The sequence below is a fragment of the Patagioenas fasciata genome, chromosome 1, assembly GCF_037038585.1.
Source record: "Patagioenas fasciata isolate bPatFas1 chromosome 1, bPatFas1.hap1, whole genome shotgun sequence".
Lineage (NCBI taxonomy): Eukaryota > Metazoa > Chordata > Aves > Columbiformes > Columbidae > Patagioenas > Patagioenas fasciata.
The window spans coordinates 146,196,262-146,222,697 of NC_092520.1; the positions used below are offsets into that span (position 1 = coordinate 146,196,262).

Below are 26,436 nucleotides of genomic sequence, written 5' to 3' on the forward strand. Positions count from 1 at the left end.
GTGCCTGCTGAAGAATGTAGGGCTTTTCAACAGAGTGCTTTGTTTGCTTGCTTCAGGAATGTAAATCTCCCCCTCTCTCAGCCTCCCTCCCTGCTAGGCAGTCAGCTGCTAGGTGAGGAAAACAACGGCTTTGATTCAGTGTGCTCTTCCTATCCTTGTCCCCTAGCTCTGGGTAGAGCCGAGGTTTTCTTTGGCCCTCTCTATGACCCCCTCCCCAACAGCATCCTTGGAGAGATGGCTTCTCTGCAAGATGCAGTGAAGCCAAAAAGCCCTGTTGTTCTTCTATCTTTAAATTCCTAGAAAATGTGAGCAATTTCATATTCTTTAAGGAAGACCTCTTGTCTTAATTGATGGCTCCATATATCAGCTGAAGGTCTTGACCCAGCTCATACTCTTACCCTAATGTTGCTCTGGGAAGCTTCCTGCCCTCCACCTCCAAAACACATACATGCTGACATGTTTGACTACTGCTCTGCCTTGTGGGTATGGTTTCTTCTCAGGTACATTGGTTCCCTTCCTAGGGCCAGAGGCAGCTTACCATCTACATGGCGGAGCTGCCTGCTGCCTACCTTTCCTTGTGATCTGGAAAGCATGCCAAACAGGGTGTTGCTGAAGGGAAGGAGCTTCAGCTTCCCTACCATGCCCTGCACTTTTTGTCTTCTGTTTGAATAATCACCCAAAAGAATAAATATCTCTGCGTTGTCTGATCCATTTTTCTTCACCACTCAGATGTGATGATTTAGGCTGCGTTCAATGAAGTACAGTGATCTAATAGCCTCTCAGATGACCAATGTTATGGGTAACATGGATCTTGAAGTGTAAAAAGTGGAATGAACTGGATAACTGTGGTAATGAGGCAGCCTTCAAAACAAAAATATAAATGTTTCAAAGCATTAGGACTGATTTGTTACCTTTATCTTCTAGATTTCACTTCTAATAGAAATGGTTTATCGTGTGTGTTTTTCCTTGCTTATTAGGGTACTATATCTATAGCATGTTAGATGTGAAAGTGACTGAAATTAGAATTCAACTGATTTCTGCTTTTGCTGAAATTGACATTTGCTGAAATTCAGCTTTCTCTGAAATTGCTAAGAGATAGTGCCGCTCATATCCCATGTAGTACTTCTATATGCAATAAAAAAATACAATAACATCTGAAAGCAAGTGGGAGAGGTTTTCAACAGTTGTATTGTAATTCCTAATGGTAGAGGTTACAAGCAGGTCTAGCAAAGTCATGGACATGTCATGCTATAATACATTTTAGGGCTGAAAATGAGGCACACTATATCTAAAATCTCATTTTCCTCTCCTGAAACGTACAGCTTAGCTGAATCAGCATTCAGGTGAAGTGATTTCAGTTGGTTGTTGCTCAGACATACAGACAGCATTGATGTATGAAACATACTGGCTTTGGATGTTTTTTACTTGGAAAGTAAAGGCATTCTGCCTTTGGATGAACCAAAAGAAGATGTCTTCTGAAAAATTATACCCAATTATGGCACCAAAATATACCCTTGCCAAATGATCAGGATAAACAATTATGTATATCTATATACCATAGGGTTTAAATTCAGGGGAACAATAGTGTCTCTGCTTTCTTCTCTTAGTTTTTAGCTTATATCTCCTTAACAGCAATTGTTAAACACTAGACAAATGCAGTTCATGCAGCAGCAGAAGGCAATGCCACAGAAATTGGAAGAATGTACAAAATTCCACCTACAACTCTGTGTGGTGGGACTGGGGCAGAAAGAAGGTCAGCAAGCTTGCAGTTGCTAAGAGTTGTCAGTGCCAGGACACTGCCAACCCACTTAAAATAAGACTTAAAATAGAACTCATTCGGAAGTCTAAGGAGAAGTTTCAAGACCTTCTCCTCTATTTTGGTTACTGCAGTCAGTCGTGCTAGTTTTAACCTTACAGCCTCCTGTACTCTAAGCATTGTTTGAGGCTTCACTCCCTTGCCTGTTGGTTTCTTTGCCTGTGCCGATCCACTTCCAGGACTGTTGCTCCATCAGCAGGAGCACTACAGCAGTGGATAAGGCTACCAGTCTCCAGTGCTCTCCACGTGCAGGATGTACACTGGCCCTTAATTGAGGAACAAAGACCTCTCTGAGTTCAGCGTGATCCCTGAGTTTTAAAGAAAGGAAGGAGAAAAATAAAAATGATTTGCAGAATGGTTTAGTTTGGAAGGGGCCTTTGGAGGGCATCTAGTCCAAAGCCTCGCTTGCAATATGACCATCCTAGGTCAGCTTGCTGAGGTTCTTGACCACGTGCTTTTCAAATATCTCCAAGAATGACCATTCCACAATCTCTCTGGATATTTGTTCCAGTCTTTGATAATCCTCATGGTGAATTTTTTTTGCTTGTTTTGTATCTAGTTGGATTTACCTATGTTCCAGCTTATATCTATTAATTCATCACAATAGTTGAGATACATCTAAAATATGGGAAAATTTCATCTATAGTTTCTTGTATAAAGTCACTGGAAAACCTGAAGCAATTTGAATGGCAAGAAAACCTTTAAGTAGAGAAAAGGAGTGGTTTGTTGATTTCTAACAAATATCACTTGGTTTCTTGATAATCAGCTTGAGCTCAGTCATGAGGTATGTTGTTAATGAACAAGACCAAAGAACCCAAAGGAAATAAAGGGGTTTAATTTTATGGTTTTGTGTTTTTTGTGGAATCTCCTTTATTTTTATATTAAAAAAAAAAAAAAAAAAAAGGTTTCATATCTAACATTTACTGGTGTGTAATAAATGTGGTCATAAAAGATTGTTTCTACTAGTTTTATTGTTCAGTAGAATAAACAAAGTCTGATTTCTATTGCACCGTAAAAGCTGAGGTGTATTACCTTTTTAACAAGGTTATTACCTTATTGAGAAAGCTTATTAAAGCAAACCCTAAACAGGCTTATTGCATATACTGTTTTTCTGTTGCATTTGATAGTACCTGGATCCAGGAGGTGCTGCCCTGCTCATCCCCTGAATAGCTTTGAGCTCACTTTTCATTTTATCAGTTTCATCTTGAAGTGATGCTTTAATAGCTTTTTTGGCTGCTTCTGTTGTTATTTCCACCGTTAGGGTGCTTTTTCTGCTTTCTTGTACTGAGAGCAGCACCGAACACCATTTATTCAGCTTCTGTTCCCCTTCTTCTAGTCTTTTTTTCCAGTTGGTTCAGCACGGTGGCTGCTACCTGGGTACCAGAATTATTCCAGGTTTGGAGTTGATTTTCTGGAGGACGATCATGTTTAGCTCTCTAATGTTGTTCCTTTGGCATTGCTTTAAGTTCTCTGAAGGCTTTCTCAGAAAGCTCTGTGTCTGTGTGGTTGTTCGCTGAGCACTTTGCTAAACTCTGAATATATTCCCAATGGGCCAGGTATTTCTGGTTGGTTTGTTTTCATAAGCAAGAAGTTCTCTCTCAGTTCAGATGTGTACGAACTTTAGCTGATCACCTGGATAAAACATCCTTTAGCAAGAAAAGTCTTTTCTACTCTGTAGTTTTCCTATACAAGTATACCATTTGTCATTCACAGAAAATATCTAGGACATATGCTGAACCTTCTAGGCTTTTAGTCCCCTTTTTTCCTCTTCCAAGAAATGAAATGTGGGTTTTCTCCTTCTCTCTCTCTCTTTTTCAAATGAGAAAATTTTGTTTGGTTGGTTTTTGTTTTGTGTTTTCTTGTTGTTGTTGTTGTTTTGTGGTTTTGTTTTGTTTTGTTTTTTCTACTTACCTAAGCTCACTGTGATCCTTTCAGAAAGTTGCATGGAGGGTCTCAGACTTATTGAACTGTGCCGTAATGCCTGCATAAGAGAAAGTCTATTTGGGAGCCTCCCTTGGAGAAATTAGCCATCAACTAAGCTTTTCTTAGGTTGTGTTTCACACACAGAGAAGTTGCATCATAGCTTGCTGCTGTCTGAAAGGAGAGGTTTTGGTATCCTCCCCTCATTTCACTGCACAGTCCTTTCCTTTCACTGTCACCTTGCTGATTTAACTCATGAGAAGAGCGGAACAAAGCTTTTCTTGACTGGTTAGTTTTCTGCCATTTGTCTCTGTTAAATTGACCTGTCATGCACTGGATGGCAGCAGGAGTGATGGGAACATGTGGCCAGAAGTGGAGCACAAATTTGATTCCTTGAATTCCAGGTAAACTTAATTTTTCGGTCCAAAACTAACATGGTTCCTGCATTATACAAAAGATTATCTGTTTGTTTTTCTTCCTAAGTACCTCAATTGGAAGCTCCTTTCTCTTGCTGTGTGTGGCTTTCTAGTAGTCCAGAGACCACCTGGTTCTTCACTGGGTCGGAATCAGTTCTTTGCTTATCTGCATTTGGTTGACTGGTGGACTGACATGTTTCTGTGTGAAATGTCTCTTATATGACACTCTGTTTTATATTCATCAGTATTAATGTACCTCTGTGTGGACATGGATGTGGTGGATAAATGGATGTAACTCAATTCTAGCTCTTTACTATGATGTTATTTATCTACATGGTGTTGTGAAATAATAACCTTTGCTCTTCACTTGTTTTGCAGGGTGTCATGGAAACCTGTCAGCTTCTAAGAACATCTTTGACCTTCTCCCGGTGCCACCATCGAGTTGATCCAGAGCCATACATCGCTCTCTGTGAAAGGGATATCTGTGCCTGTACCCAGAGCATGGACTGTCACTGCTCGGTGTTCCTTGATTATGCAAGAAGCTGTGCTCATGAAGGAATAATTTTGGATGGGTGGCCTGGAGAGAGCTCATGCAGTAAGCTGACAGAATTATTCCTAGGCTGCTTATCCCAAATGAGATCATTCCTATCTTGCAGATTTATGTCCTACAGCTAAAAGCAACTGGTGCTTATTTAGGATGTTGATTCTGGTTGATTCAGGAAGGGCAGGTTAAAATCAGGAGACCTTGTTGCTTCTCTTTATCTGAAGTGCCTTTGCTTGCTCCCACTTTCATCTCTTCATGACCCACTTTTTGCTAGAAGCTGCTGTCCCCAAGGCAGGATTGTTTGAACCATATATGAAAAATATCCTGAGCTGCCATAGATCCCACCATGGTATACCAAAGTCAGTGAAGGCTTATTTGATACACAGAAGTACCGACTAGGATGTCTAAGAGCTATTTCACATAGGGTTCGGATATGTGACGTTATCTAGCCTGTACTTTTAAGCAAAAATCGTCATGAAAAGATCTCTTTAATATTTTTTCATTTCATCCTTTCTTTGCTTGAAACAATTACATTGAAATTGAGATACTGCCTTTTTTAAGTCAAATTTGGTCAAAGTTAGAGATCCTGATTACATCTTGAAATGCTGTCCTTATTAGCTTGGTTTTGTTGACGTCAGAGGTCCTGACTGCATCTCTAAAATTTTGCAACAAGGAAGTGCATAGCTGGGATGGATTGCCTTTATAGAGGAAAGGTCATGTGTGTACCCAGACTCAAAATACACATCTCCCTTGGAGAACCACAGTTAAATACATAAGCACAAAAATGTGCACTTAAAAACCAACCAACCAAACAATCAAAAGACCCAAAACCCAAACAAATGACAACAAAAATTCCCCCACAAAAACAAAAAATCCAACAAACCCAGTTCTCCCTCTTTCCCCCCGCCCCCCCCCCAAAAAAAAAAAAAAAAGTCAGTCCTCTAATATCATATTCTCAATTATATTTCTCATTATTTCTACTTTACACAGGAAGGGAAATGATGTAAATTGACTTCATGGGGTAACTTAACTGCTTTGTACTGACAACACTTTATTCTCTAAGGATATTCTGCTATTGACCACTACGGAAGAAAACTGTGCCTTCAGATTATGGTTAGACCAGGAGAATATTGCCAGCCACTTGTTCAAGGGATTGTACACCAGAGAAAATTCTCATTTCTAGCAGTAATTTGTTACCTTTGCATTGGCACATGGAAGAGATCTGATGAAATCTTGTCTCCTTGATCAGAGTGTGGGATAGAGAACCCATTTTTGCTAGAGCTGTTGGTGAACCTAGCTGAAATCGTAAGTGAAATGAAGACCTCTCTGTTCCCAGGAATTCTAGACCTAATTTCTTAACCCTTGACTTCACAAACCACATTTTTCTGAGTCAGGAAAAAGAGAGGTGACCTGTGGCCACAGCAGGAGCAAAATTTTCCATCACCCTTCTTCTATGTTGTGATGCTTTCTCAGGAGATGATGATGATAGTTGTATTAGAGAAATGAAACTCTTGGCTGCATGGAAAGGGCTCTAACGCTGGGCACACTGTACTAGTGTGAGCTGATGTCCAAGCCCTGGAGCTGCAGAGGGCAAGACCACTCCTTTGTTATCCTCCCACTTCCTTCAATGGAGGATTTGCTGTGAAAGGGCAGGCTCTGATCTTTTCTTCCCACTCCATGTCCATGCAGTCTTGTGGGGTATGTCTATGCATTAAAATGAAGGGATGACTATAGTGTGTGCTTGTCTAATGACCTAGCCTAGATAATGACAGCAGTGAAAATACCACAACATGGGTGTTATCCTGTGCTGGCAGTTCTCTGGAAGAAGAAGGATGAGATTTCTGAGTCTTAACTGTCTCCCAGTTCTCTCTGAAAACACAAAACAGTGTCATTTCACAAATGAGTGGAGTAACTACAGAGCTTAAAGGTACAGAACATGCTTGTCTATCCAAAATAATTAAATATCATTGCAAAACTTCCCCCATGTTTGATTGTTCTTGATGTGCTTGGCATTCATTATTAAGACTTGATTTATTAGAAAAGAAATTGTCTTTAACCTCTAAGTGTTTACTACATAACCTGACAGATTATGATATTGCAGCAAACTGAAAATCAAGTGTTTCTTACATGTTCTGCTTCTGAAAAAGAAATCATTGATTGGAGAGGATATGACCTTTTTGGTGTCTCTGTGGTTCAGTCTTTGATAATTAAGGGATTTTTTTAAGAGTTATTGAGGAATTTGCATTTCTAATTTCTTTTATTTTTTTTTTTTCCAGGGCCAAGATGTCCAGTTGGCATGGAGTATAAGGAATGTGTATCCCCTTGTGTCAGAACCTGCCAGAGCCTGAATATCAATGAAGTGTGTCATGGACAATGTGTTGATGGCTGCAGCTGCCCTGGTAATTTATTTACTGGGTTATTTACAGAGAAACATTTGGCAGTGATGCTACCTATTTTATTAGAAGAAGGAAAGCTGTGTCTTCCCTTAAATTTTCCGAAATCAGAAACACTTCTCTTTTCTGGGACCATGCCCTAGAATAAACTAGTTTCTATAATGCCTGTATACTCACTCAATGAAAGGGCTATTTTTTAGGCCCAACTAAAAAGTAAATCTTTCTGTGAAAATCAGCACCATCGAATTCTAAGATTGCCTTTCTTGGTAAGTGACCACTTACCACTGACTTATCTAGATTCCTTCTGGATTGCTTTTGGTTAGAAGCATCCAGTTAGAAAAAGAAAGAACAGAGAATATACTGAAGGAGTTACTTGCATAAAAATAGTACATGTAAAGATCATTATATAATTCCAAATATTTTCATGATTTCAGATGAACAATTTCATTTATTGAATCATTTGTATGGGAGATTTGGTTGTCTTAAAGGGGCAGCCCAGCAACCACTTTTTTTTTTTTCATTTTTCAGCCTGCCTCCTCTGTCTATTGTACTTAAAACAACTGCAAGAAGAGAGGTGTGGCGCTTTTTTGTCATTGTTTGTTTTGTTTTCAATAGATCTGTCTCTGCATTTCACCCATCAAATCTGGACTTTGTGCAAATGCACAGAGGTATTTACTGTCCCTCTGTACAAGATATCAAAGGTGATGGAGGTTTACTGAGAACCTAGTTTGATTTCCAAAACAATGTCCACCTCCTCTGAGGAGTTGTTAATTGCATTCTAAACATTCCCATTAATTCAGAGCTTAGTACTTTCCTCTTTAGCTGCCAGTCTCTTACTTACTGGAGATTCAATGCTGTCATTCTGTGGCAGGACTTGGGAAGGTGTGCATGGAGGGTGATAGATAATGTAATTAGGCACAGGATTTTATTCTATTGTGGAGGAACTAGCTATTATATTTGTGCACAAAATGGTTAGGGTTGGAAGTGACCTCTGGAAATCATCTAGTCACACGCACTTGCTGAAGCAGGTTCACCTAGAGTAGATTGCACAGGAATGTGTCCAGCGAGTTTGAATGTCTCCAGAGAAGGAGACTCCACAACCTCTCTGGGCAGCCTGTTCCAGTGCTCTGTTACCCTCAAAGTAAAGAAGTTTCTTCTCATATTCAGATGGAACCTCCTATGCTTCATTCTGTGCCTGTTCCCTCTCATCCTACCAGTGGGCACCATTGAAAGGAGTTTGATCCTATCCTCTTGACACCCACCTTTGAGATATTTATAAACATCTCTCAGCCTTCTCTTCTCCCGACTGAACAGATCCAGCTCTCTCTGTCTGTCCTCATAAGAATTGTGCTGTCAGCCCCTAATAATCTTTGTAGCCCACCACTGGACTCCCTCCAGTAATTCTTTGTCCTTCTTAAACAGGGAAGCCCAGAACTGGATGCGGTACGCCAGATGCGGCCTCACCAGGGCAGAGTAGAAGGGGAGGATAACCTCCATCAGGCCTGCTGGTCACACTTTTCTTAATGTATCCCAGGATATTGTTGGCAGTCCTGGTGTTGTTCCAAATGCAAAGTTCTTTACCCGGTGTGCAGTGAGCCAATCTTACACACAGAGACGAGTGTTGGGAAAAGCTGAAGAAGATTAATTCACTGGACACACAAGTGTTGTGGCTATATTCTTCCTTCGGTAGCTGCACCACTCAGTTTAGCAAAGGGGATAAGAACTGGAGAACAGAGAAACAGGAGCTCAGCAGAAAGGCTACAGCATGAGGAACAAGTAGATAGGAAGTGCATGAAACTCAGTACAGGAAGGTCATGGACCTGTTGAAGCAGGTACGGAGAAGAACAAAAATAATTGGAAGGCTGGAACACCTCTCCTATGAGGAAAGGCTGAGAGAGTTGGGTTTGTTCAGCCTATAGAACAGAAGGCTCCAGAGAGACCTTTTCAGTACTTAAAAGGTGTTGATAATAAAGACAGAGACTTTCTACTAAACCCTGTAGTTACAGGATGAAGACAGTGGTTTTAAACTGAAAAAGGGTAGATTTAGACCAGATATAAGGAAAAAAAAATGCGGCGAAGGTGGTGAAACACTGGCCCACATTGCCCAGAGAGGTGGTAGATGCCCCATCACTGGAAACATTCAAGGTCAGGCTGGGCAGGGCTCTGAGCAACCTGATCTAACTGAAGATGTCCCTGCTCGTTGCAGGGGGATTGGAGTAGATGACTTTTGAAGGTCCCTCCCAACACAAACTATTCTATTAAAACAAATAGGAATGAGCAGTTAAAAACTTCTTCTGTTATTTGGTGCACAGTCAACAGGAAAGAACTTTTGAGTTTCACAGAGATCCAGGAGCATCTCACAGATGAACAGAGGAATTTGAGATTTTGGATGAGGATTATAGCTTCCCCTAGCTTCCCCAAAAGAGTAAAAATAATCTATCCAACAAATACATCGAATATGTTTGTTTGTTTGTTGTGTGTGGTTTGTGGTTTTTTTTTTTTTTTTTTTTTAATGCACCACACAGTTGCTTTAATTGCTGTAAATGGAATTACCATTGCCAGGAAAAAAAGGCAGACGGTCTGTTTTCTTGTGCTCTCTGGAGAGCCACACCACTCTTAAATACTCAGATCTTGTTTTGAATATCTCAGCAAAGATCTTTCCAGGCAACCTTATGGTAACAATGGGAGAAAGGGGACTTAACTGTGTCCTGCTGACAGGGATGCCTACTGCCACCAGGGAAAAGTGATGAAATCTCTGCAATCAATTGGAAGGAGTCCTTCAAAGAGGAGGAACATGGATTTTCAGCAATCAGAATGTTTTTCTGGAGCAACTCTTTTGAAAACAGAGAAATATCAACTGTCAACACGGGGATTTAAGAGAAATAAACTTGTCCCGTCTTCTACTCCTAGCTTATAGTGCGAAGCTGGAGAAGTCTTGTAACTCATCTGTGCCTCCATTTATCTTTATAAGATAAAATACCCTTTATATAGAATAAGTAATAGTACTTGTGTAATATGGAAACCTCAGAAGTTAGATCCAAGTTGGGAAGTTAGCCCTTCTACTTTTTTGCTTCTGCAGAAGTTGTGAAAAGAAATCACAGGTCTAGATGACAATCTTTGTTTCTCTTAGACCCTGTCTTCTAGGCTTTTATGTTGTCCAACTTTGTTCCTTCATTTGTTGCTTTGTCTCCTCTTCTGTCCTCTTGTGACAAATACAAAACCTGTCTGGACACCCTATACTGCTGCCAGTAAAGAGCATGTATTTTTCAGTCAGATTTCTAGACCAGCTCTGTGCTCAGCTTGACTGTGCTCCCTGTTTTTGACTCATGTATGTTCCAATATGTGTGTTTTGGACTTGGGGACTAGCTAAGCAAGAAGTTCTTCTGGAAACACCAGAAATGCTGCATTCAAGCGTATCTGAGGGAGATACACCACCTGAAGGAAAGGAGACACCAGCCTCTGTGAGGCTTTTTGGCAAGCCTTATTCTTTTTTCTTGCTGTCTGTGACTGACTGTGGATAATAATGCATATGAAGTCTTTCCAAAGTATATGAAGAACTAGAAAAATCTAATAATATTTATATCTGTGTCCCTGCATGTGTGTGGCATGTGTATCTGGTGCTACCTGATCTATCCAGAGGGGAAACTCCTTGACGGTGAGCATTGCACTGAAAGCTCCGACTGCTCCTGCATCCACTCTGGAAAACATTATCCTCCTGGCTTCACCATCTCCCAGGATTGCAACTCATGGTAAATTCACTGTTGCCCCAGTGCAGTTGCTGTTGCTCTAGATAAGTATTGCATACTGGTTAGTGACTGTTTTAGATGATCTGTCTAGAAATCGTTCTACTTCAAAAAAATTTCTTTAATTGGCAAAGGATCTGCTCTCTTCTTGGAAAAGCCAACCCCTTCCAAGAAATGAGCTGTTCACAAAGACCAAATCAGGTCTGCTTTTAAAGGGATATTTGATCTGAAAGAACAATCTGAAGGTCATACTCTTTCAAACAGTAGAGAACTACCTGTTTCCTGTGGATAAGACAGACCAGCACGTTTCCATATCTGGTTAGTGTCAAAGGTGGTGTCTTTGTTTCGACTTCCTACATTTATTTAACCTCTAAACCCTATTTCTTTCCAAGACGAGTCAGCTCAGGCATGTCTTTGGAACTTCTCACAAAGCTAATCTTCCCAGCTGCATGGCTCACAATTTTTCTTTTACTTATGAATGCCAACCTGAAGGAGAAAGCTAGATGCTTAAAGAAAGGAAAGGGAGTGAGTAATGTATTCCTGACTTGATTATGTGTAAGTGTGAACATATCTGTGGAAAGAGTTCAGACAACTCTGTGCCCAGATGTTTTCAAATAGGACACAGAAAGAGAATTCAGTGAAGACCACCATATGCAGAAGGAAGATGGTCTATGCATCATCCCTGTTAACCACAAGTTTTTCATTACCTACACTATGTGTTATGGAATATAAACCATAACCATGACATTAATATTGTATTTTGTCTTTTTCCCTGGAGCTGTCTGCAGCTTTGAGCTTGGCCACAGTTTTTGACCTTAGTGCTCTTTGGAAATCAGTGCTGCCTGATAGACACTGATTAGAAAATGCTTCCTGTTATTCATCCTGTGGAGAATGGCATTCCATGAGCTCTGCATTTACCATACTCAATAAACTGACTCCCCACAAATGGTTTTCAAGGACTTGGATAATTAAAGGAATGAGAAGAACTTAGTGCTTCTTGAAACTTACTTTATTTTTGAGATTCTAGGATTGACTGGCATGGTATCCTACAGATCCAGGAATGACAGCCATCTCAGTCACTATTGGTGCATATTACTGGTTACTAGTAGTGCCTGCGGAGGATGGTACTAAATCCACCACTCAAAGATATTAAAGTTGAGACAATCCACCTCCTTACAACTTGCACAGAAAAGGAAATGGTCCAAGAGAAGCCTTATTCAGCAGTTTACCATCAGATTGATGAAGGTCTGCTTTAACAAAATTCTAGCTCGCTGGTGAAGGAAAATGATTATTACTCTCCTGTAATGAACTAATGAGGCTACAACTGGAGTAGTGTGGCCAGTGCTGGGCCCCCACTGCAACAGAAAGGATTAGGGATTGGAAAGAGTCTTGTGGACGATTTTTGAGATGATCACAACAGGGAAGCTTATGACATGAGGAGAAGCAAAGGGAAACAGATTTGTTTAAAGGCTAAGGGGGAACTTTCACTGCCTAAAGTGGGGTGGGGGGAGGTGTATAAATAACACAGGGACAACTTCTTAGAGTCAAATAGTGAAAGAGCAAGAAGCAATGAACAGAAATTGCAGCAGGAGAAATTCTGTTTAGACAAGAAAAGATTCTTTTCCCCTGAGAGGGATAGCTGCCAAGAGAGGCCATGAGGCCTCATCCTGGAGATTTCTAAACTAGATATGGGGCAACTTGAACTAGCTTTGAAGTTCCTTTCTTTGAGTTGGGTGTTGTACAATATGATTTTTCTGGAGGTCCCTTCAAACTTTTTTCTTTTTTTCCTATGATTCTGTTGTATTAATAGACATACCTTGAGAACTGCAATCAAAATTCATTCCACATCACTGGAATGTAATTGAAAACTCTATTAAACACAGAGCTTTGGTAGAAGAAAAAATAAGTTCTTGAGTTTTGCAACCATTCCAGCTCTAGTTACCAGCAGTTGTTGTCAAATGATGGTAAGAAGGGCTAGATATATTAAGAAAGATTATGTGAGATGGAAAAGGTGTTGGAGACTAGTCTAATTTCCCTGAAACAGAGGCCCCTGTTTCAACTATTTGGGAAAAAGTTGCAAAAGAACATTTGAATTCATGTACTCTTGCCTAACTTGTCGTGATATATTTCCCAGCATTTGTCGACATGGCACCTGGATCTGCAGCAATGGGGAATGCCCAGGTACGTTGGCTCTACTCTTTTCAGGTTTTGACAAGTAAGCTTTGCCTGCATCCTCCCACTTACATTACACTTATTTTTTCCACACAAAAAATGAATGTCTTTGTTGTTACTTGCTTGCTCCTGTGCATACCAGATGGGATCATACTTCTAAGTTCTTCCCGTTAGACAAGCCAGACGGGCTGTATGGTTAACATGTGGTACTGAAAAATCCTGTTTGGTGAGAAAAATGGCTCTGCTTTTGATACTTATTTTACCAAGATATGAGAGTCTGTATGTTCAGAGGATTGGCTTTCAGGTAGAGGAACACTGCTGGGTTTCAGTGACCAGATGCCATTCCCTATTTGATTCCTGAATCAGCATACTTTTGTTGATGGAACAATTTGAAGAACTGGGAGTAGATTGGATCACTCTTGATACCACATGGGTTTGGGCCCTAACAGTCATGTTACAAGGGAAGGAGCTACAGCCCTAGGGAGAAGGTGGCCACTCTGCCTTCCATGAGTGGTGACAGACTGGAGAGGCAGATCTGCAGGTGGTCTTGCTCCTTTTCTTCCTACTCTACCAACCTCCCAAGCTCACCAGTACTGGTGGCTACTGTTCCAGGTTATTACCTGCATTGGGAATAAGAATTTTCATGCTGTGTGTTGGCGAGTGAAGTGCCACCTTCCTTATTTCCTCCTGCTAGTTCTGTGGCTCATTTCCTGTCTCTGTTCTTGCCCTACGTTCAGCCATGGAAAGGCCTGCTTGACCTGAAACTGCATTTAACTCTGCTTGTTTGTATCTATTTGAAGCAATCTTACAAGACATTTTTATTGTTGGTTGGTTATTTTGCAACAAATGTTTCTGAAATCATGTGTCACAGAAAGCTGATGTACTTAGTAGACTCCTGTAAGCTCAAGGCATTCCACTATTTTTTTACCAACCTATTTGTCAGAAAAGGTTTCTTTTATGGTGCGGAAATTGCCTAGTTCTAAGTCTGGTGATAAAGCTGGATACCCAGCTGGAAGTAGTGCTTCAGAAGGCAGTACTTTGTCAGCCAACTAGCACTAGCTGGCTAGCACTAGCAAGAAGCTCTCAAGATGATATCATAATTAAATTAATTATGAAGGCAGTAGTTTTCAGGAAATCTCATGGGACACATTACACCAAATGGAATAGATAGAGGGACCCATAAGAAGACACTTTGCCACAGGAAAGAAATTTCCCTTCCAGGAGCAATGCCAAAGGGCTGTGACTTGTCTGGGGTAGCAGTTCCTAGCTCTCCATGTTGCAAACAGCTCCTGTTGGTTCCTAGTTGCAGAGAACACTTTGCAAATCAAACTGTGTGCAATATAGTGGATTATGCCTGTTTTTCTTTACATCTGTTCTCCACATCTGATGATAAACAGTTAATTGACTCTGAAGTTGAGTAGAATAACACTTGCTTCACCTTTATCCAAGCTTAATTCAACAGAAAATAGGATTTAAAAATATCAAGCCACCTTACTCTCCAGGGGGTGACAGACATGGATGACAGACAGTCCAGCGAGTGCTGGACTTCTCTTTGGGCTGTGCAAGGCTGGGAATCCTTAGGATCTGTGATGTTATTCTTTAGCACACTTTGGTTTGAGATAGTTAACAATAATAATGTTTTGAAGAGGGAAATTTCCATTTGATGTTCATTAGACAGAGCTTCTGTGGAACTCAAAGGCAGTGGAGAGACAAAAACTCCTGGGGCTTACCTGCCAGCTTGTAACATTTAGCCTTTCTCCATCCTTTGTCAGTGGATTGCCAGTGCAGGCCCAGCACCTGAATTTTGTTCTGGACAAGGAGGTCTCTGCCCACCTTGTTTTCCATGGGACCATCTCTAAGTGTAATGCTGTTCTCAAATGAAAGAATTTCTTTGCAAGCTCTGTGGTGTTGGAGCCTTCCTATGCATTTGCAGATGACTTAGCATCCCACTTGTGGCATCTGACTATTGCCTTTCTGGAAATGAGAAGCCACAGCTTACCAAAACATGTTAAGATGTTTAAATACCCTCTTTTTGTAGTGGAAGGGTGGACAATCCAGAATTTTCCATTATTCTGCAAGAACTTCAGATGTAGCTCTTGTAACTATGGATTTATTTTCAGCTTTATACTATTTAACATAATGGCTTAGAGTAAAGTCCACCATAAATTTTGCCCTTGGAATAACTCCTGCTGTGATGGTCTTCCAGCTCTTTGTTCTGATAAGATATTTTAATATTAGAATAACTTATTGGTATTCAAGGCAGCCCAACAAAAGAATAAACACTTTTTTGGGCTCTGTTCAAGGAGGCCATTGTGAAGAATGCTTTCAGACACTGTTGCTTTCATAAAACCATACTGCAATGCTCTAAAAACACCAGTGTAGAGACAAAGAGAGAGCTCACAATCTGTCAAGATGCATTCGTGAAACACAGACTGAGAATGAGGCACCTCTGCAGAGGAAGAACAGAGCATCTGTGAGAGTCCAACAAGTCTTTCTGTAAATTCTGATTTTGAACTCTGTAAAAATGCCTGCAGTCAGCTCCATGGATACAGACGTACTCCACTGGGCTAAGTAAGAGTGGATTTTTAATGTTTTATGTCAAGATGTTGCAAGCTTCTGCATAGGGGTAAAGAGGCAACATTGCCCAGTGTATGGAGCATGTGACTGATACAGGGTAGTCATGAGTGCCTTTCCTAGCTCTGCCAGTCTCAGGTATTAGTACTTCTACTCTCTTTACCTCAGTTTCTCCTTTGTATAAGAGGGAAACATAGTTCCTACATAAAAGAGAGTGTGGGTTGCCATTTACAATTGGTTAGTGCCACCTGCACCCATCAGTTATGTACTAGGTGTGACCTGGCCTGTGGAGAGCTTCAGTGACTGCACTGAGTTTCCAGGGCCACTGAGTTATATGCTACAGAAGGAGCAAATCTGCTTCAGTTCTGAAAGCTGAGCTGTTTGTTGACATCCTTATGACCCTCTGTTTGAAGCATTATGTTGACTTTTCCGTAGGCATAAATTTCAGCTCTTGAGTGTGATTTATATAATATTCTCCAGCTTTTGTTGGTGCTGCTGTAACAACTGGTAATGATTTACAGTAATAAACAGTGAGATAAGCAGCTTGGTGCTGATTTCTGGTCTGCAGGGGACCTGGGCCTTGTACAACCTGCTCCATGGGCTGTTCCTTCTTTCTCAGTGGCTGGGGGGGGTGGGCAGGATTTTGCTGGCAGCTTGCACTGAGGTGATTAATGGTTCTCTGCATTTTTCAGGAGAATGCTCTGTCACTGGCCAGGCCCATTTCAAAAGCTTCGACAACAAGTATTTCACCTTCAGCGGGATTTGTCAGTACTTATTTGCCAAGGACTGTGTGGAAAATTCCTTTTCTGTGATCATTGAGACTGTGCAGGTAACAGCAGCCTTGGCTGATGCCTGTGCCCCTTTGTGCATGCTCTTGAGAGAGCGGGAAGGGCTGTGGGAGTATGATATGAAAGGCAGATGCACAAGCCAATAAAAGTAATTTTCCTATGAAATAATTAGTTTAAATAACAGATGTAGTCTTTCTCCTCAGTTAATAAGTGTTTTGCTTCTCCTTACTGCCGTTCCTAGGAGCCTATCTGGAGACTGACATTTGTAATGAGATTTGAAGAACCAGTCATCACCGCCTCTTTACCAGCTGAACAAACAAATGCAGTGTGCCCCTTGCAAAGCACCCTGAAGGCTGGTGCCTCATTAATGCCCAGGGCATTTTTCTTGGTCACTGAGTAGGGTGCACTGGCAGAGTAGAACTTTGGGCTGCTTTTCATTAAGTCGTACTGGCTGGTGGTTTCTGTTGCTCAGTAGCTGGTCAGCAGCTCCTGACTTTCTTTGCTGTTTTCCTGGGCAGATGTAAGAAAGGCAGCCGGAGGTCAATGAGTCAGGATGGCTGGAGAGGGGCAAGAAAGGGAGCCAGGCCAAGGTGGGAAGGGAAGGAGACCCTGGAGAGGGTGCCACAGGAATGTTAACCTGGTTGTAAAATTAATTGACCATGTTGCACATGGGAATAGGTGAACTAACCTGGAGACTAAAAAGGATACTGAAACAAGCAGGGAGGAAGCAAGGGGATGGGGACAGAGGAATTGAACACAGGAAGGGGTAAGATGGAGTCAGGAGAATGACAGGAATGAAGGGGAATATCAACCTGCCTTGCAAGAAAGAAGTCACAGGCTATGGAGAAATAGGGTGTGACAGTCATATGCACCATCTACGTCTGTATCCTGAATTAGAAAGCTCTGATAACGCAGCTCTGAGGTTGTCTGCACTTGGGACTTGCAGAACAGGTTTCCACTGAAACTTCCATTTCGAAATCAGGGAGGAGACCCCGGGGCCTGCAATCTCTGTTCCTCATCTGCATAACCCACAGCCGGGGAAAATAAGTAGCACGAGAGTCTTGGGCAGTGCGAATGACGTAGCTGTTTCCCAGGCTTATGGGCTGTGTGAAGCAGCGTGCCCCCCTGCGAAAGCCAGAGGGACTGAACACCGGTTGTTGGTCACTGGTGTGAGCTGCTCCCCAGGGATTTGGAGTAATGCCCATGGATTGCTTTCCAGACTCTAAGAAGAGCAGCTGTGGGTGGCTCCCCAGTGTGTGATCAACACAATAATGGAAGAAAGGCTGCCAGCTTGGTGTTTGTGGGATGCAGAAATGAGATCTATAAAACCATTGAGATACTTAACACCTCCTGAATTAGATGCCAAAATGCCTTTCAGGGCCTGGGGCTACGTCACCAATAAAGTGAAAGCTTGGGATTCAAGACAGTTTTTCCATTTTCTGTAGTGTGCAGATGATCCTGATGCCGTGTGCACTCGCTCAGCTTCTGTCCGAATCCGGGATATGGACAACAGCCTCGTTAAAATGAAACATGGAGGAGGAATTTCACTGAATGGGCAAGACATACAGATGCCTTTGCTACAAGGTGTGTTTCTGTGGTCTGACTCTGTCCAGCCACTGAAGAGGTCCTACTTACTAGTGTTTTCTGACATGCCTGAGCCGAGTTCACTCAAAAAGTCTTTTCAATACCAAATTCTAACTTGCAGCCTCTTCTAGAAGCTCTGTCATTCCGACTTCTCTCCATGCAGCTGACACATCTTGGCTCATCTCCTCTAAAATCAGGAGAATTAGGCTGGTCTGGATTTGAGAGATATGGTCTTGAAAACCACTGTTGGTCTATGCTTTTAAAAGTGATGTGTGTTTGGTTTTTTTGTTTGGTTGGTTTTGTTTGTTTGTTTGTTTGTTTTTTAATTCAGAAGCTTGAAATCCCTCGTTATCTTGCAAAATGTCAGAGTTAATGTCTGAGGTTTTGCAGAATGCACATATAATATATGCTCTTCTAGAGTTCCTAAGTGCCTTCAGGTAGAGCCTATGGACAAGTTCATGCAGCTATAAACTGCTGAGCAGGCACAAAGCTTTGGAAGTGTGAAATGGGAATCGCTGGCACCCCTTGCTTCAGCATACCTGTGTGCTCCCTGCTCTGTGGCACCTGCTCTGTGGCCTGTTCAGTGTGACACAGCAGTCCCAGGCAATGAAGCACTGCATCCTGGCTTGACTGACTGTAACTTTGTGGTTGTCTTAAGGTGCACTCCGTATCCAGCGCACAGTGAGGACTTCTGTTCGCCTTACCTATGGGGAAGATTTGCAGATTGACTGGGATGGTCATGGTGAGCTCCTAGTGAAGGTACTCTTTCTTTTGGTCTCTTTTGTTTCTGTCTTTTTGCCTCCTCTCTCATCCCACTCAAACATGTACAAAGATTTTCTTGTCTGAAATGACAAATTGCTTTGTGTTGCATATTAGAAATTCCATTCTCTTTTGCTACCCCCAGAGTGATATACAGGTCCTTTTGTATTCCAGAAACAAACATTTTCATCCTACAGTAGCTTGACAGCTTTTTTTTCCTCTTTTTTTTTTTTTTTTTGTGTGTGTGTGTGCAATGGCAGCTGTTATTAAGCATGAATAGTTTTGTGGTTTGTGTTTTTTTTCAGCAAATACCCTCCAAACTGGATTTTTGCTTTAATTTTCTTTGACAGTCCTGTCTGTAGCAATGGATTCACATGACTTAAAGTAAGAGAAGAATATGGCTCCAGGGACACAGTTACTCATAATTTCCAGGAAAAATCAATTAATTCATATGAGATATGTTGCATGCTCCTTCTACTATGAGGAATGTCTAAAGTCACCCTTGATTAGCAATTAGAGTTTGTCTGTGCTACAGACAGCAGTGGAGTGTAGAAATACCCAAGCCAGACTTAAAAGAAATGAGCTGTAAGGGAAACAGTCTAGCTGCAACAACAGAAAGCTTTACATAATCCACTTTGTGTGTGCGTTGTAAGCTACAGAATGAGTTGCAGCAGAGAAAAGCCTGTGAGGGAAAGGGAGAAGATTATTTTCTGTGAAATAATCTCCTGATAGCTGATAAACCATCATAGCTTCTCCAGCTAAGCCATCTCTCTCCTTATTTGCTCACACAAGAGGCTGTTCTCCCTCAATCCATGGGTCTCAGGGACTGCGAGTGTTGTCTCCGAGGGTGTATTCACTCCCTCAGAGGTGTGAGTCCATCTGTAGTATTTGTTCCTGGTGTGATGACCTGCAGGCTTTGGGCATTAAGTCAGGGCGATGTACTCCCACATGATGCTGGGCAGCTGCGAACTTGCGTGCTCCTGCCATGTTTGCAGGGATGGGTTCTTAACCACAGCCCTGCTGCCTTTCAAGCCCCACTTGTAAAAGGAGCTCTGAAGCTGAGCCCTGTGTGAGGTGGGTTTGCTCACCAAGAAGAGTTTTGTCAAGAAAGCTGGTTCTCCTGGAGTTACTGTTTCTACCAAGCAGTGAGCGCTGCCATCTCTGAACTGTGGCATTGCTTTTGCACTTCCCTTGCCTGCCCTAAAATCTGGCTGAAATGTCACATCTGACACAGCCCAAGGGTTCATGAAAGCTAGTTCAAAATGAGTACAAGCTCTGAAAAGACAACAGAGAAGGAAGGTCGAGGATAACTTTAGAAAGCATCCGTGGTTATGTTGTTGTTTCAATTTAGCCCATATCTCTATGCTCCAAGGGTCCTAGAAGTTGGTTTTGGGCTGAGAACAATTCAATTCAGTCCCTTGGCACATCTCAGAAGTTCTGGCTTTCCTCAGCATTCAAAGTTTTTTTTCTGCCTGGTCAGGGACCCATATAGCCTGGCAAATTCTTTCTTACAGTTAAAACAAATCTAATTTTCTGCTCCAGATCCTCTACTCATAAGAGCGGTGGAAGTTTGTCCAATTATCTGCATTTATTCAGTTCTGCTCCAAGCTCCTTCCCTTGCTGGGTTTCTAAGGAATCTTTTTCATTGCTTTTGGGGAGTTAATTTATGCTGGATTTGTGGACTGACCTTTTGCCAAGTATTTCTGACAATTGAGGGAAGTGATACACTTCCATTACCTTGGCCAGATTTCTATGTTCCTCAAGAAGGCTTCCCTTTCTGTGACCACTTGGTATTTGTGATTCAAGCTTCCACTTGAAAATATCCCACAATTTGTATGAGTCCTTGTCTGCCTGCAGAGTATGTGAAAAAGTAGCTTTCTTGGCCATCAGAGTAATAAGCATATATATCCTCTATCAATTTATAGTTGTTCCTTTTGATGCTCCATATTTACTCACTGACCACTGTGTACAAAAGGAGATTGGTATTCAGTTGTATTTTGGAGGATGTTTTTGTTTTCATTTATACAGAAAACCAGTTTTCTTCAAAAATGCATTTTTCTAGCTTTTTTTGGTTCTGTTTCACTGGTTACTCCAGCCAACCTGACTATAGTAGTATTCTAGTAAATGCACACAGAGAGTAGCTGTAACATTAAAGCACTGAGTCAGCTCCTGAGGACAGCTGTTAGTACTTTAGATGTACCAGATCTTTACTTCTAATAGAAACTCACAGTTCCTACTAGAAGAAAAGATATTGGTGCCTTTGTGTTGCAGATTTTCCCCTGTTTGCCTCTAAGTTTAGGGTTCCATTTCAGATGTCCCTTGATTTGCAGTAGGAATAAGTCAGGGTGAAAAGTACATCTGCTATGTGAGTTGTTTGCAATGCTGCTTTTAGTGCGTCATAAGTCTGTCTAGGCAGGAGGAAGCTTTAATGTGAGGTAATGTAGCTTAAGGGGTAGCAGTCTCTTCCTTATTTTATTAATGGTCCTCAATGTTGAGGGAAACAACTCCTCCAGCATTGTATCTGTTTTGTGTCAAAACAATCTGTTTAAATTTTCTTCATCTTCAAATTTTCTTTTAAAATGTGAAATGGTTTCAGATGCTGTATACTTTTCCAAATTACCATTTGAAAGATAACCATCTCACTATGTTAAAAAATGTGACTCCCACTGTTGTCTGGTTCATCTATATGAATGAAAGGGAAAAATCAGGAAAGACTAAACTGGAGTGCTGATCAAGGCACAAAAAGGAGCCATTTTTCTTCTAGTCACCTTCAGTTACCATTTGAAATTATCAGTGTACTGTGCAAAAATTGTACTGCTGCTACTAGGAATAGCATTTGTATTAGAAGTTTGAAAATGTAGTACAATGAAACTGTGTCTATAATATTTTATTGTGTATTTGAGAGTTTCCTTGATTGTTAAATTGTGTATGGTTCATTCTTTAGAAAATCTTGCAACACAGTGGTGACCTATTCTGAAGGATGACCTGGTTAATGTTGTGTCCCTTAGCTGTCTCCAGTCTATTCTGAAAGGACGTGTGGGCTATGTGGCAATTACAATGGTAACCAAGGGGATGATTTTCTTACACCTTCTGGCATGGTGGAAGCTCTTCTGGAAGACTTTGGAAACTCCTGGAAGCTCAACGCAGAGTGCCAAGACTTGTCAAAACAAGACAGTGACCCCTGCAATCTCAATCCTCGTTTAGGTAATGAACTCCATCCAAAATTACCATGTGCAGCAAACTGCGATCTTCCATTTTACATAACAATATTAAAAACAAAACCAAAAACAACACAAATACGTGCAAAAAAAAAACCCCACAAAGAAGCAGAGTCACTGACTGATTGTCATGGTTTAACCTCAGCCAACAACTAAGCATCATGCAGCCACTTGCTCTACTCCATGCTGGTAGGATGAAGGAGAGATTTAGAAGGGTAAAAGTGAGAAACCTCATGGGCTGAGATACAGACAAAGAGGTAAAGCAAAAAGCTGCACACACAAGCAAAGCAAAACAAGGAATTCATTCACTGCTTCCCATGGGCAGGCAGGTGTTCAACCACCTCCAGGACAGCAGGGCTTCATCACATGTAATGGTTACTTGGGAGGACAAATGCCATAACTCCAAAAGCCCTCCCCTTCCTTCTTCTTCTCCTAGCTTTATATGCTGAGCATGATGTCAGTTAAGGACGGTTGTCCCAGCTGCGTCCCCTCCCAGCTTCTTGTGCATCCCCAGTTCACCCACTTGTGGAATGTAGTGAGAAGCAGAAAAAGCCCTGAGTCTGTGTAAGCACTGCTCAGCAATAGCAAAAACATTTCTATATCACCAGCACTGTCCTCAGAGCAAATCTAAAATGTAGCCCACACACCAGGTACTATGAAGAAAAATAACTCTGTCGCAGCCAAAACCAGCACATTGATGCAGGCTTTCTGAGGAAAATGTAATGTTTTGTGAAAACTGAAAACAAATCAGTTATGTGGGATCATGTTGCTGTTCAGTTTGGGCCACATTCAGAGTTAGGCTATCACACAAACTTGTGCCACTGAGACCACTCTTACAAGCAGTAGCAGTACTCTGTTTATCCTCTGGGTGGACAAAACACCCATCTTCTTTACCCCTCTGTCCTTACACCTTATAGTCTTCTGATCCCTTGTCTTCCTTCTTTTATTGCATCCCAACAGACAACCTTCCTCTTTCCCTCCATACTGCTTGGCTGTCCTGGTTGGACATGCAAAGAAATTCTCAGAGCAAATCTATTGTCCCAGGTGTTACAGCAAGCTCTGATTCCTGGGAGGAGCAAGTGCACAGAAAATTTTATGGGCATAGGTCAGAGCAGGCACTGTAGTTTTGTAAGCATAATGCGTCCTAGGAGGTTTAATTTTGCAAATATAAAAAGCAGCAGAAAGCAAGGGCCCTGTAAAAGGAATTACAGCACCAGAAATAGTGGTAACAGAATATAAAAGCATTGCTTTTCCTTGATTTGTTTCACTAGCGAAACATTATTCTTTCAGTGGAGCTTGTGACCTATGAGCTATGATGCTATATACGACTACTTGATCCTATTTAATCTCCTGTGTGTTTTGGAATTATTTTACAAAAGAAAATGCTTACTGTGGCTCTTCTAGCTTTTCTCAAAAGCCACTGATTGATTCAGTGCAAGTATGTAATTTTTCTCTTTTTTTTCAGCCAAATACGCTGAGGACTCCTGCTCAGTTCTGATGTCTTCTGCGTTTGAACCCTGTCACCATGAAGTCAGTCCCACTCCCTATGTGAAGAACTGCCGCTTTGATGTTTGCTCCTGCTCCAATGGCAAGGATTGTCTGTGCTCTGCTATTGCTAATTACGCAGCAGCTTGCGCTAGGAAGAGCATCCTGGTCCAGTGGAGAGAACCTGACTTCTGCCGTAAGTGAAATACTCCTAAAACCCACTGATTTTCCTTATCTCAAAGGAATTTCTTGGCAGTGTCAGATCAGAAGTCTAGAATGCGATGGTTTCTGCAAGGTTCCCAATATATCTTATGGAAAATGATGAGAGAGCGTATCTTTCTTCTACTTTAGCAAGGGTGCAAAAACTGTTCACAGATACTGCTCAGCACAGGGGGAGAGAAACAGTCGTATGGTATACCTCAGCAGAGCTTTTGGCTCGATTTCCATTTTCAGCTGTGTTTAAGTTTCAGCTACCCACCTGAATGCTTTGTAAGTATCCCAGACTGGTAATCTCCAAGTGATTTGTAGTAATGTATGAATTGCTTTTTTTGGTATCTCCTTCTTTTGAGGCCCAAGCTGCCCAGCTCCTGACTTCATCAGTGACTCCTGACTTTAGCCAAAGTTTAGGGTACAGAGGAAACATAAAGGCAGGTACTTGGTCAAATGGTATCATAGAACAGAACCATAGAACTACAGACAATATTATATCAGAAGAGACCTCTGTCAGTATTCTGGTACAATCCCTGCTCATAGAATGGCTAACTTACTGCAGAATCCCTGGGGTCTTCCCCACAAAAGTTTTGAATATCTCCAAGGACAGAGATCCCACAATCTCTGTGGCATCTCTCTCTCTTAGCAGTTTGATTATCACCCTGTCAAAGCAGAGGTCTGAGATCTGTGTCAGATTTCATGTACACTATTCAGCTCATGGGTGAATGCCATTTTACTAACTGCAAGAGTTGAAAGAGGATGGAACAAAAATTCAAACTGCAGGTTTGGATTACAGAGGTGAGCTAACAGAAAGAATAAGATGTTTCTGCATAGATCAGTCCAGTGCAAGATGAATAGCTGAACTGTGAAGAAGTTGGAGCAGAAGCCAATATATTTTATTTATTTTCTTTGTCTATTAGGTCAATGTGGTAGAAAAAAAAATCCATTGCAATGGAATTTTGATGGAGCACCCATTAATATTTGTGAAATGGATACTTTTCCATTTTCCTGAGCAACTTTGCTATTAAGGAAAGAAGATAATCAAAAATTTTGGCAAAAAAAAAAGTATGCTTAGCAGCCCTCCAGATCAGTTCTGGTACTTCTTCCCAACAAACTTGTGGGAAAACCATTTATAAACTGACTGTGTAGAAATTTGAAGAGAGAGAGAAAGAGAGGTCACTGGCCTTCCACCCAGTGAGATCTGTACCTGTAAGGTCAGTGACTACAGATTCTGCAGGCTGGAGAGTATTTACTGCGAATGAGAAGAAAACCAGTTTATGTTAAACTGCTGCAAGGTTTCATAATATTTTACCTAATTTATGTAAATGCTCAGATAGTGGAACAGTAATGTAATAAAAATCCTTTTAAAAATGTGCGGGTCTGGAGGCTGAAAGAAAGAGCAGTGATAATGCACCATCGTTCTTTCTGTAATTGAACAAGTCAATTTTCACAATTAATCTTTAATAGTGCAGAGCTGCTTCCTCCTCTCTGTGCATTACAGAGCGTTTTATGCTCTCATAAAGTGACGATTTCCCTGATTGCAGATACATCAGCCCCCATTAAATAATCCTGATGCCCCAGACATCTACTGTCACATGAAGGAGAACAATTCCTCTTTTAATGGGCTCGAGATGTGAAAGTGCAGGTTGCGTAATTTGTGCTGATGGCCCAGTGCATTGAACAACTGCTCCACTCCTGCCTTGGTCAACAGAGATTCAGTTTCTTGGGAAATGACTTGACAGAACTGGTTTGCTTGATTCGAAGTGGATAAGTGGCAGGGAGGTAAGTCATTAGTGTAGCACAGCATTTCTGCTGCATGTCAAGCTAACAAGCACATTTATCTCCCATGTCTTTGAAATTGTCTTAGTTACAGTTTGTTTAAGAGCTGACTCCTGCCCCTGCAGCCCACTATGAATAAACAACAGTGCAAATCCCTTCATGCTATGTGAAAGGAGGCTATAGGCCACACTGAGAAGGGCTGTCTCTCTCATGCATATGCATAGAAAAAAAAAAATGGCTAGATGGCTGGGCCCAAAGAGTTGTGGTGAACTGAGTCAAATCCATTTGGTGGCTGATCATGAGTGGTGTTCCCCAGGGCTCAGTATTGGGACCAGTTCTATTTAGTCTCAATGATCTGGATGAGGGGATTGAGTGCACCCTCAATAAGTTTGCAGATGACACGAAGTTGTGTGGGAGTGTTGTTCTGCTGGAGGGTAGGAAGGGTCTACAGAGGAATCTGGATTGACTGGATCAACGGATCGAGGCCAATTTTATGAGGTTCAACAAGATCAAGTGCTTGATCCTGCACTTGGGTCACAGCAACTCCATGCAATGCTACAGGCTTGGAGAAGAGTGATTGTAGAGCTGCCTGGCAGAAAATGACCTGGGGGTGCTGGTCAACAACCAGCTGAACATGAGGCAGCAGTGTGCCCAGGTGGCCAAAAAGACCAACAATATCCTGGCTTGTATCAGGAATAGTGTGGCCAGCAGGACTAGGGAGGTGATTATCCCCCTCTACTGCTGGTGCTGGTGGGGTCCCACCTCGAATCATGTGTTCAGTTTTGGTCTCCTCACTACAAGAAAGACATTGAGGTGTAGGAGACAGTTCAGAGAAGGGCAGCGAAGCTGATGAGGGGTCTGGATCACAAGTCTTATGAGGAGCAACTGAGGGAACTGGGTCTGTTTAGCCTGGAGAAAAGGAGGCTGAGGAGAGACCTTACCACTGTCTACAACTACCTGAAAGGAGTTGTAGCATGAAGGGTGTTGTTCTCTTCTCTCAAGTAGCAAGTGATAGGACAAGAGGAAATGGCCTCA

General features: G+C 41.7%; 1 protein-coding gene across 1 annotated transcript in view; it reads left to right on the top strand.

Annotated features, from left to right (window-relative positions):
* VWF (von Willebrand factor) overlaps positions 1-26,436 on the top strand; it is a 143,413-nt gene that overhangs the window by 16,160 nt on the left and 100,817 nt on the right. Inside the window, exons 7-15 of the mRNA XM_065843019.2 lie at positions 4,531-4,747; positions 6,973-7,095; positions 10,727-10,838; positions 12,967-13,013; positions 16,271-16,407; positions 17,812-17,950; positions 18,609-18,709; positions 21,718-21,913; positions 23,393-23,608. Coding sequence (XP_065699091.2) covers positions 4,531-4,747; positions 6,973-7,095; positions 10,727-10,838; positions 12,967-13,013; positions 16,271-16,407; positions 17,812-17,950; positions 18,609-18,709; positions 21,718-21,913; positions 23,393-23,608 — 1,288 coding nt within the window. The remainder of the gene's footprint in view (positions 1-4,530; positions 4,748-6,972; positions 7,096-10,726; positions 10,839-12,966; positions 13,014-16,270; positions 16,408-17,811; positions 17,951-18,608; positions 18,710-21,717; positions 21,914-23,392; positions 23,609-26,436) is intronic.